The sequence below is a fragment of the Mauremys reevesii genome, linkage group 1 (assembly GCF_016161935.1).
Source record: "Mauremys reevesii isolate NIE-2019 linkage group 1, ASM1616193v1, whole genome shotgun sequence".
NCBI classification, from domain to species: Eukaryota; Metazoa; Chordata; order Testudines; family Geoemydidae; genus Mauremys; species Mauremys reevesii.
In genome coordinates, this window is record NC_052623.1 from 288,610,598 (window position 1) to 288,623,276 (window position 12,679).

At 41.0% G+C, this 12,679-nt stretch overlaps 1 protein-coding gene across 1 annotated transcript in view; it reads right to left on the reverse strand.

Moving 5' to 3' along the window:
- Positions 1–12,679, reverse strand: part of OTOGL (otogelin like) — a 140,283-nt gene that overhangs the window by 13,040 nt on the left and 114,564 nt on the right. The window contains exons 47-54 of the mRNA XM_039519864.1: positions 11,600–11,704; positions 11,159–11,266; positions 10,196–10,297; positions 9,380–9,484; positions 9,253–9,293; positions 7,647–7,710; positions 5,535–5,713; positions 2,284–2,388 (exon numbers count right to left, since the gene is read on the reverse strand). Of these exons, the coding sequence (XP_039375798.1) occupies positions 2,284–2,388; positions 5,535–5,713; positions 7,647–7,710; positions 9,253–9,293; positions 9,380–9,484; positions 10,196–10,297; positions 11,159–11,266; positions 11,600–11,704 (809 nt within the window). The remainder of the gene's footprint in view (positions 1–2,283; positions 2,389–5,534; positions 5,714–7,646; positions 7,711–9,252; positions 9,294–9,379; positions 9,485–10,195; positions 10,298–11,158; positions 11,267–11,599; positions 11,705–12,679) is intronic.

Genomic DNA, 12,679 nt, shown 5'->3' on the forward strand with positions numbered 1-12,679 from the left:
GGCCCTGGGCTCTATTCCTCGCCAATGCACCAGCCGGAAGGAAAAGAGCCTGCACCAGAAAAAGGGCTGGTGCAACTTACTTCCCCATGAATCAGAGTGGAAACTGAATTAAGACTCAGAGTCAAAGAGTCATAGAGTTTAAGGCCAGAAGGGATCACCAGATCATCTAGGCTGATGACCTGTAGATCACAGGCCACCAAACCACCTAGCACCTGCACATTAAACTCAGCCACCAAAATTAGACCAAAGCATTACAGTCCACAGGAAGAGAACAGGAGGGACAGAGATGCTCCAGTGCCTGAGGCTCCTGCAATGGCAGGGAATTGTTTATGTCAGATATACATAGATAATCCCAGTAAGTGATCCACACTCCAGACTGCAGAGGAAAGTGAAAATACCTCAAGGTCACTGACTATCTGACCTGTGGGAAAATTTCATCCCAATCCCACATATGGCCATCAGTTGGACCTTGAGCATGTGAGCATGAGCCAGCCAGCTAAGCATGTGAGTGACAGACTGTTCAGTGCCATTTCAGAGCATTGGCCCACCCCGTTCAGTGTCCCATCTCCAACCATGTCTGATGCTTCAGAGGAAGGAGACCAAAAACAAAACAAAAAAACAAAACTCAGAATACACTGGGGAAAGGTGAAATCCCTTCCTGATTTCCTGCAGGCGACCAGGAAGCATGAGCTATAGGAACATGTGAATATTAATCTTCTTAATATTATTAATCTTTCATTTATATCACACCCACAATCCCAAAATGCTTTACAACCTCTCCAAAAAGTATATAGTACAGGAATCACTAACACCAATCACTGGAAGGCAGCCACTATTTTGTGTTCTGAGCCTCTACCAAAAAACATAATAGTAGCCATTGGCCCAATCCTCTTTTTACAACTCACATTGGCAAGTTCGCCATATATATCTGCTTAAGTGTTTGAACAAGAGCTTCCCTGACATCAATAATAATTCCAGTGTCACTTAGGGAGCCTGATTTTCAGGTGTGCTGAGCACCCACAGCTCCCATTGACTTCAGCTGAAGTTGTGGGTGTTCTGCACTCCTGAAAATGTGGTGCCAACAGCTAGCTCCACAAAGGGACTTGGGCATTGCAATGCTAACTTTTAGGCACACAGCCACCCAGTTGAAACTGCAGCCCTGAGTTAAGCATCCAGGCTCCCTCTGCAATGCATGGGGAGAGTTAGAGGTCAATGAATGGGATTCATAGAAGCCAGCACGCTAAGCTAACCAGTAGGAAATGCCAAGGATGGGGTACACCTTAAGCCCCCCCACACACACTCCTTCAAAGGTAGTCAAGTGCCTAAGTCCAGGTTGGAGGGAGGCACCTATCTAAACCTGGGATTCACAGCTGTGAACCCTCTCCTTGAGTTAGGTGACTAGGCCTTTCTCATGAAAAACCAAAGAGAATGTTTCCATTATAGCCAATAGCCCAGTGGTTAGGGCACTTGCATAGATGTGGGAGACGTATTTACAAACCCCTGCTGCAGAGCAGAACTTGAACTTTGAGTCTCCTATATCGGAGGTAAATGCCTTAGCCACCAAGCTATTGGGCATTCTTGGGGGAGGGGCTTGCACTATCTCCTGTTCAAATTCTTCCACTTTGTATAAAACACTAAAAATTCATTGGAGGAGGCATTTGAACTTGGGTCTCCCACATCCCAGAGAAGTGGCCTAACCACTAGGCTTCAGAGTCACTCTCACTTTTTGCATTCTCAGACTGCCTACTTGATCAGGCCCCACAGACAAGAGGGGGTAAAGCCTAGTTTGAGAATCCCACCAGGGCTTCGCCACAAGCTATAGTGTCAAGCTATTCAGCAGTGGCAGGACCTAGGCAGTTTTGCACATGCCCAGTGGTGATAACTTAGGCACCTAGGGGACTTTCCTGGAAAATGTCCGGTGCCATGGGAATTTAGGTGCCTACAGCATTAGGCAGCAGTCAAGCAGGGATTCTGAGGACTCACTGATGCTTAAACGTTGGACTTATATGCCTATCTGCCAATTTAGTGTCTAAGTTCCTTTATGGATTTAGCCCCAGGTGTTTAGTTCAACTTCTCTGCCCGCCTATATTTGCTGGCTGATGACAGACAGCCATGTGGATACAGCTATATTGAATACCACAACTGTCCACGTCGACAGACCAAAAGTAGGAATGTGAGAAATGATAATACAAGAACCAGCTAAAAGATGTCAGTTAAATACTTGAATAAAGTCATATGTGCTACTGATACTATTATTTCCTCCAACTGCCCAGAGGCACTTACCTCGTGTACAGATAGTGTTCCATTTTCAGTATAGAAAGCACAAGACACATTTTGGCAGGTTCCACAACAAACATGATGACTGGAAGAGGGAATGTATATTTGATGCTGTTAAAAAAGAAAAAAATATTGAATGAACCTTTTTTTTAACATATTGGTCACTAATTATAAGTTGGTGGGGGGGTTTCCTTGTCTGTGTTCTCTCTCAGTAGAGATGGTCCCAAGTCACAATGTTTGGATGTGAATCAACATCCACATTCTTCAAAGTGTTAGGCAGGGACACGATCTGGTGTTTTGATTTAGGCCCATCTCTATTTTTGAGAGGTTACGAAAACGTAGACTTTTATTTTATGATGAACCATATGATCTTTGCCTGTTCCTCAAATCTTTCTATATTCTTAGTTAAATGAATGGAGTCCATTTTGACCATTAAAACATGACATACCAAAATGAACAAACAATATAGGAGATCTATTTTGGTGAGATACATTTACTTTTTATGCTACACATTTACAACATAAGATTGCAAGAACAAAGACAAGCGGCTAAGAAAGAAAGCTGGGAATCAAATCTAAGAGAAAATGTGTCATTTATTAAAAGAGTAAAAAAGTGACACCATGGAATAGGAATCCCATCCCACAAGGAAAAGGGGAAGCGTCCCCATGGCATATTGTCATTTTTACTTAAATTTGTGCAAAATGTGCCCACTACAGCCTCTGGAAGTATGAATAATAATTCAAAAACATCAAAATTAGAGAATTTTAATATTTACAAAAATCATCTTCTTCCACTCCCTACAAAAGAAACCACAAAAGAAATTCAACCCACTCAGGCAACCTTCCTCAAGTAAAAGCCTAAGCAACTCAGTAAGCTTTACAATGTGCCCTGGAGGCGGGTTGTCAAAACGGCTAGAAAAGTGAACCCGAAGTGAACAACTCTCCACCAAGAATATCCTGTGTTTTGAGAGGAGTAGCACAGAACTCACAGCCCATTGAGAAGGTGGACTACGGTGGTATTAAGCCACCTTTGCATCCTTCCAATCCTGAGCTACTCTGAGACCTCAGCATAAGTTATGCAGTCCTGGAGGCCAGTTTAAGTTCTGGCTTCCTCCCAGGGACATTCTATAGTTTTCAGCACTGCCCAGACTCTCCACAGTGCTATGTCCTGTGGTCCTGCGCTCGACACAACCCTCTTGCTCCTAGCCTGCCTCCTGGCACACCCCCTACACACCTGCGCTTATGAAGGGGTCCCTGGAAGGCAGCCTTACAAGGGAATTCTCCCTGACTGGATACTGGGCTTTTTAGGACCCCTTTACATTTTTCCAGCCCCTTCATCTGGCCTAAAGGTGTGGAGCAGGGGTGAGGATCTTACCCTTTGTTTCTAAGATAGCTAAGGCCATGTCTGCACTTACCAGGGATTGACACTGCTGCGATCAATGCAGTGGGGGTCGATTTAGTGAAGACCCACTAAATTGACTGCATCAGAGGGGTAGCCATGTTAGTCTGGATCTGTAAAAGCAGCAAAAAATCCTGTGGCACCTTATAGATTAACAGACGCTTAGTCAAAACGTCTGTTAGTCTATAAGGTGCCACAGGATTCTTTGCTGCTTTTATTGACTGCAGAGTGCTCTCCGGTCGACCCCGGTACTCCACCGGAATGAGAAGATTAAGGTAAATTGATGGGAGAGCGTCTCCCGTCAATGCAGCACAGTGTAGACACCGCAGGAAGTTGACCTAAGCTACATTGATTTCAGCTACGTTATTCACACAGCTGGAGTAGCGTAACTTAGGTTGACTTACTGCGGTAGTGTAGACAAGGCCTAAGACTCAAACTTTAAAAGTTCTTCATATCATGGCAGTATAAATTATTGACTTTTTATAGGCAATCACGGTAGATCAACATCTATAATTTCCCCAAGAAGCAAACTGATTAGCTATCTGTACACTATAGGACACATATGCTTTACTGGAGAAGCATCACTAAATAATCGGACAACCAGGGCCGGCTCCAGCTTTTTTGCCGCCCCAAGTGTCGAAAAAAAAAAAAAGCCGCGATTGGCGGCACTTCGGCGGCTGCTCTCCTGCACTGCTTCATTCTTCAGTGGCAATTCAGCGGCCGGTCCTTCCCTCCGAGAGCGACTGAGGGACCCGCCACCGAATTGCCACCAAAGACCCAGATGTGCCACCCCCTTCCATGGGCCGCCCCAAGCACCAACTTGCTGCGCTGGTGCCTGGAGCTGGCCCTGCGGACAACAATTCTCTTCCTATATAAGCTGAAGTTTCTGAGTGGTCTTCAAGAATAGCCCCATGCAGAGTGCACTGCAAAAGTCTGTCTTACTCCCAAATGACATAATGTTCAAATATGAGAAAATGTAGTTAGAGGAATGGTTTCAAATTCTTTAGCAGAGATAAGCTAGTTTCTACATTTAAGAGGTTAAATACTTCACAACTAAGGGCTGTCTATGCAGCACCACAGTCCAGACCACAGGAGTATGATTTGTAGAGCGTTCTAAGTGCCCCATATAGACCCCGCTGGCATGGACTAAAAGGTACCTAGTTCACTTTAGTGTAGTCCTGGACCTTTTAGTTCATGTCAGCAGAGTCTACATGGGGCAATTTAGAGGGCTCTGCAAATCACAGCCCCATAGTCCAGACTGCAGCACCATATAGTCAAGCCCTAAGATAAGACCCCTAACCAAAACCCCAGATCTGAATACTCCATGAACTTTCAGAAAGCGGATAGGGATCAATATCCATATCTGAAAGTTTGCAGTTCAGGTCCATTTCTACTTATAACTTGCAAGCCATTTGCAGCCTAACTGCCAGCCAGATTCCCCAAGTGGGGAATACTGTATCAAAGTTACTACTTCTCTAGTTTCTTGTGCTGTCTACACACACAGCCTGCTTAAAATATGCACATATTTCTTACCTGCTGCTTATAACTTTTTGCCGTGTAACTATTATTTTTAAATAATAGACTTGCAATTTGAAAAAAACCTCTTTGTTCCTGGCAACTTCTGAACTGCAAAATGAAAAATTTGTTTATAAAACTTAAATAAAAAAACCTCACTAAAGCAAGATTTGTCATCGGCCACCACCCAACAAACACAAGGTTACTGCCATTAAGTCAAGTTCTTATTATTCCACTTGCTGGATAGATGTATTGTTGAGCATCCTCTATTCAATTTTCATAATCTGTAATTAGGATGTTGTTGTTCACAAGTTACATCAGAATTCCTTTTTAAAAACACTCACAGCATCACATTGTTGGGAACAGTTCACAACTGTAAAATCCATGGCATGATATCCTGTGCTGTGATCTTTTTCTTGTAAACACTGTACCGTGTAACAAAGATTTTCATCCAAATACTGAATCATAGATTGTCCAGGATTCAGCACAGTTACTTCTTGGAATACACATACATCATCCTTTTCTAATAATAATAATAAAAAGAAGAAGTGGGTCATTAGGAAAATGTTTTCCGTTAAGCAAATTATCAGAATCTCATTCAAACAACTAAGACTAGATCCTGCACTTTGTGACCATTTTGACGTTTACTACTACAAGTATGGATTGATCAAAGTAAGCTCCTTGACTTCCCATCCTGGGCACAAATTCTGTGTTCCCTTACATCCAGTGCAATTCCACTGATTTTGATAGAGTTCTATGGAGACAAAAATCAGTGCTGAATTTGCCCTCCGCACTTTAAATATGCCACATTTAGATGTGTATATTTAGTTGTGAGAGGGCTTCCTAGGCAGGAGGCAATGTGCTCTTCCAAAGCATGTGGTGCACTGCTCAGGACATACAGGGAAATGAAAAAGTCACTGGGATGGATTTTAAGCAACAGCCTGCAACTTTATTCACTTACAGCTGAAAAGGGGTGGTATACACACATTCATCTCACACATAAGCCATTTAGCTGGGTCCACTGCAAGGTTACAGGGCTCCCATCACATAACCAAGAACCCAGGGTAAACCCTTCAGTCTACCTCCTAGGACTCAGCTCACTTCTACGTCCTCTCATCCTCACCTCCTACCTCGCAAAAAGAGCAGAGTACCAACAAGGGGACCTTGGTCTACAAAGACTTCAGGCCTCCCCTTCTTACAGGCACAAGGTCCACCAGGAGGACCTTGGTCTGCAGAGACTTCAGGCCCCCCCTTCTTACAGGCACAAGGTCCACCATCAAAAATCCCAGGTCTCATTTGCCTCTGGGATGTAGTCCTTTTAGCTTTTATCCATTCTGGATACCAGCTGCAAGCTGAGACAAACTATAAATTCCTATATTATCATTTAATATCAGACTTCCAAATGCCTTTCTTCTTCATCCTAACTGCACGTCCACAATGCTGTGAGGAAGGCAAAAAACCACACCAACTCTCTGCCACTTTGGCTCAACAGGAAAAAAAATTCCTCCCTGACCCCATAGCCAGGCGATCAGTCACACGTGCAGCAGCCTTGAAACACAGCTCCCTATCTACACTATAGGGAGGAAGGGCAGAGCAGCTGAAGAGGCAAGGGGGCTCCTGAAGTTTAAATTACTTTAGGGAGGGGCACAGGAGCCAATCAGCTCTCACTCTTCCCTCCTGCTAACCAATAGGATACAACAAACTGGGACCCAGGTCTGGCATTTTGGGGCATGTTCTCCCCACCTTCCCCCTCTTCCAGAAGCAATGCATTTATTTTTTCTGGTCCAACCAATTATGTCCCTCCTAACCCCCTGAGAGGGCTGAGGGGGCATTTCTCAGGCATGGGCTCTCCCCTCTTAATTTCCCTTCTGGGGATAGTGCATTCTGACCAAACATTTCTACCCCAAACCCCTCTGCCCCAAGATGGGTGTGGGGCTGAGATTTTTCCCACTCATCAATCCCATATTTGGGGCTGGTAACTCAGTATCAGCACATACATGAAAATTTTTTGTCCATGTTTTACACTTGATTTGGAATTTAATTGTTAAACTGGATAGAAATGGGGACTTTCCTAGTATTTGGGAGGAAAAGAAAGCCCACAACATAACACTGCTTTAAAAAAAACCCTGAAAAGCTATAAAATGTACAACTACATAATGTTAATAATACTCCTGGCCTGGGGCTGAAGTCAGTCTTCATATTTTCTGCATTTCTCTAATATTTAACACTGTGATAATCTAATTATCTATATATATTTAGTCTGCAAATCACCAATGTAGCTTTTCACCAATTAAACTTCTATCTTTAGAATTAATGTTGAGACATTATACACTGTAGATATAAAGTCACTTTAGTGTTTCCATCTTAGAAGGCCAGTATTGGCCCACTCCTGCATTGCTTGTGTGCTTTTGTTTAGTAAAACAAAAATTAATAACATTAAAAAGAAAAAGAATTACCACAGATGTACTGCATGCATCCACAAGCACTATAAATGCTGTTGTCTATTTTTTGAACTTCTCCCTGTGTAGTAAGAAACAGTTTCAGAGTCAAATACATCAAACACAAGTTATAAGGCATACAAGAGACACCCTTTTCTTAAAACATACAAAGCTACTGCCACTCCAGCCTAAGCTTTGAGAAAGAGAAAATCACAATCCATTACAATAGACAGCAGATTGTATGATTGCCAGATGCATTACTGTTAACAACAACTAAGTGGTACACTTTCTTTTGGTCTGAATATAATGACAGTGTAGCTGAATATGAGTTTTAATTAATACTGACCTGAAGAAGAACTTTGAAACTTGCCTCTTTCACCAACAGAAGTTGGTCTGATAAAATAATATTACCTTACCCACCTTGTCTCAGTTTTAATTAGTTTATTTTTTAAAAATCTGTATTTACTTTATTTTGGATATACTTTCAAGTGACAAATCCTGGTTATTTTAATAATTAAGGTATATCTGGTCATAAAATACCACTTTGACAGCTCTGAAACCTCCTCCATGACTTCACTGTAAAATTCTGTACTACCGTACATCTCTTGTAATTGGTTCAGAATTTGGCCTGTTATGATCTATATTACAGTCCTTGCATTATATCCACATTACATGTTCCTCATATGTAGAGCCCTACATGGATACAAAATTTATATCCGCGGATGCAGCATGTTGGGCATCTGCTTCCAGGAGTCAGTACCCTGCCTGGGCAGCTCCTCCGGCATGGCTGTACTGGCCATCCCTGCCCACTGGGGCAGGCACCAGGTTCATTGGCAGCTGTCACTGGTCATGCTAGTGCGTACAAGTGGCTCACACACTCCTGGATACACTAGCATGACCAGGGACGGCCGCCATAGATATCCGCATCGGTGGATATAAATTTTGTATCCATGCAGGACTCTACTCATATGGGGGAGGGCCTGTGATGGGAAAATATGCCTTTCACCACAGTGATAGTTCAGAGTTACATCATTCATTATCATGCATTTTCCAGGTTATAGCAACTAGTCTGTTTAAAACAAAATAGAAAATGAGAGAGGAGGACAGTATATCTAAACTCTCATATGTTACAAAGGTCAAAGATATTTAATAACTTTCATAGGAAGCGTATATAATTAACAAAACAAGCTAACATTCTTCTAGAAACAAAGCATGTTCATAAAGTTGATTTCTTTCAATAACAAAAATTAATTTTGTAACCGGTAAAATTTTAAGCATGTAGATCCTAGTCAGTATTGAACAAAAGTAAGATTACATTTTTTTCCCTTCAGTTAGGTCTGCTTAAAAAACACATAATCAAGCTTCTCCAGTGGACTGATGGTAGCAACACAGGATCGAAAATAGGAGGTTACAAGATAGATTTGGAAGACAGTGTTTCAACACCTCCCCATTTTATAATCCACGTACTGGCAAATATATGATAGGCAGTGTTGGTATCCCCAATCCCATAGCCTATGATGACAAACTCAAGGAAGGGACAGAAACAATAGTGCATAAAAAGAAAGAGGGGAATAAAAACACTGGATGTTATTAAGTAACTAACAACTAAAGGAAATTTTCTTACCACTTTACAGGTTGGTATAGTAAAATTTTCACAGCTACATTCTAAGGAGAGAGGAACAAAAGTGTATCAGTCAAAAGATATTAACTTTTATTAATAAGTAACTAATAGAAGAACAAAAAATAATTACCACAGTGCCAGTCTGGACAACACTGTCCAGGTACTTTCTCTTTCACAAGTTGCATGTCAGCTGTGCAGTTCAGAAGAGGCATTGAACAAAGGTTCTCATCACAAACTAAATGGGGGGAAATGACATGGATCAACATGGATCAACTATTCTAACAACGTTGAAGGTTTTTCATAGAATTTTGTTATTACTGTTTAATATTTGTTAAGGTCCAATAGCATTCTTGGCAATGTACAAGGGACAAATAGAGAGACAGGCCATGATTTCCAAAAGTTAGCGATTTTGGTTATCTCAGTTTTTGATGCCCAACTTGAATCACCTTAAAGGGTCTTACATTTTCAAAGTCTGCTGAACACCAGTCATCTGAAAATTTTGCTCCATCAAAGCAACTCAAGTTGGTCACTCAGCAGTTGAGGCACTCAAAATCACTAGTAGTTACAGGAGTGCTCTAGCTGTATATCTGTAAATAGTTGGTAGATAAGGTGTCAGTATATGGTGGCTGACCAGAGGCATGGAGTCATTTCAGAATGGTGGTGAACAACATTCCACTTCTTGTTGCAATGCTAATGCATGGGGATAGCGGTGAAAACTGAAACTTCTTCAGAGCCTATTAAGGGCAAACTGTGAAAGGGATGCCAAAATATTGCAATAACTTAGGACATTATACAATACTGAACATTTTATAATACTATATTTTTAACATTTGGATAAATTCAACTTTAGATGGAAAGTGTTGAATCAGTTGAAAAAAATAAATACTCAGCATATAATATTGACTAGATACAGTAAAACCTTTTAATTAAAAACAGCTAAACTTACCACAATGGTAACGAGGACAGCAGGAACGCATGGTGCTAAGATCTACTGTGAGAATTTCCCCCTCATTACATAAAGGAACAGGCTCAATGCAAGACTCACAAACTAAAGTTAAAAAGAATAAACCAAATACAAAGTTTAAAATACATCATCAGAAAGTTGTTACATATGAGTTTTATTCTACCCACGTTCTTCTACTGTGCCCGCCTGCCTGCCAGCCAGCCACCTGGGTATCTAAGAAACTTTTATTGACTAACACGTTCAAACAAAATAGATAACTGAATGCAATGATACAATAATGGAAGTATCTATTGCTTTGTCTGGTGTTGAGATTTATGCTTAGACTGTTGCTACATGGACTGAAAAAAATGACTGTTGGTGGGCTATAATCTATGAAGCTGCAGACTGAAGGCAAAGGTCACAATTCTATAAATGAAATATGTCCAAATATTTTCAGACAAGCCCAATTTCTGTACTTGTGTGTGAAATGCCATCATTCTTTAGTGTGCAGTTCAGCAGTAACATTAAAAAAAGTAACCTAGGAATAAAGGTCCCAAATTGCAAAACGATACATGCAAGTGGACACTTATAGCTGTAAGTGTCTGCCCAGGCCAATCCTGTGACAGCATTCTCAGGCAGCCTTATCAAGTATGCAACTAGAGACCCGTCTTTTTACATTTGTAGATAACCTAACAACAGTGGTTCTTAACCTGTGGTCCAAGTACCCCAGGGGGGGGGGGGGAGGAGGTGTCTGCAGACTATATCTAAGGGGCCCACGAAAGACAGACTGAAAACTGACTGAACAGATTCAACTATATATACACACAAAGACAATAGATTTCTAAAGGGGTCTTGTACTTCCATTCAAATGTTTCTATGGGTCCCCAAATGAAAAAAGGTTGAGAACCACTGCCCTATAATATCCTGTCTACCCACAAGGAAGGTAGTATAATAAAGGCTTCTTACCACATAGATAAGAGAAACAACAAGGATCTTCCTGTTTTGCTTCAACAATAAATTGGTCCTCTCTGCACTCCGGACGGGGAGCATTGGGACATGCTAAGGGATCACATTCTACATAACAGACAATCAGTATCTCTCATAAAAAGTCACATGAGTAATCCTAAAATAGAAGAATCTATTTTCCTTAACTTTTTTTTTCCATTTTCTCTTCTCTTAACAAAACTAAATTGATTGGAAATCAAAACTGACAGAAAGAACAAATACAAAAATAAGTATAAACCCTAAGGATCAGAGCAGAAACAACATGAGGAAGAGAATAGAAACCTTTCTCATAAATTATTTACAGTGATCTGTTAATACAGGCAGAATCGTCATCTGGTACAATTACCAGATAATGTAGGGATGAAAAATATGCTCTTAATCTTGTCTCCATATATCACTTACCACATTGGTATTGTGGACAGCAGGAAAGGGCACTATAGCCTACCATCAATTTTTCACCATTTTTGCATGTTGGAATAATAGCCTCACACAAAGTCATGTCACATTCTGAAAAAAAAATGGCATATGCAAATATTTATATATGTATGAATGCGACTAGACATTACATTTGTTGATAACTGGCAAGTGGTTATGGGTAGCTATCTAGAGAGTGAAAATACCAGTTCAGCTATCCCATTTGCCCTTTATTTCCACAAAAATATTTCATTAAGACATTAAAACAAGCATCTTATGACTAACATATCAGATACTTTTCAGAGTAGCAGTTGTGTTAGTTTGTATCCGCAAAAAGAACAGGAGTACTTGTGGCACCTTAGAGACTAACAAATTTATTTAAGCATAAGCTTTTGTGGGCTACAGCCCACTTCTTCAGATGCATAGACATCTCAATTGATTGGCCTCTTACAGTTGGTATGTGTACTTCCACCTTTTCATGTTCTCTGTATGTATAAATATCTTCTTGCTGTATGTCCCAGTCTATGCATCTTATGAAGTGGGCTGTAGCTCACGAAAGCTTATGCTCAAATAAATTTGTTAGTCTTTAAGGTGCCACAAGTATATCAGATACTAGAAGCATGCTTCTTTTGGTAAGAAACGTGGACAGACAGAAAACTAGCATCTGACCATCAACTGACACTAAGCTGCTTTCTGGGAAAACAGTAACATGCCAATTCATGATTCACTTAGAAGAAGCAGTGGTGCAAAGATGTAGAATCATGAAAATTCTAACAAGGCATTCTACTGTGCTGGCAGCTCACTGATGGAAATAGAAAATAAAATAGTTAACTACATAAGAGGAAGAACGGTGTTGTCATTAAGGCAGAGGACATGGGATCAAGGAAATTTGGATTCAGTTCCTGGCTCTGCCAAAAAGTCTTCTTGTGTTTCCTTGGGCAAGTCTCTCTATCTCAGCTCCCATGTGTAAAACTGTGGTCAGTCAGAACATTTCCTTTGTCTCACCCTATGACTTGTCTATTTAGATTTTAAACCCTTCACGGCAGGGTCTGTGGACTACTCTGTGTA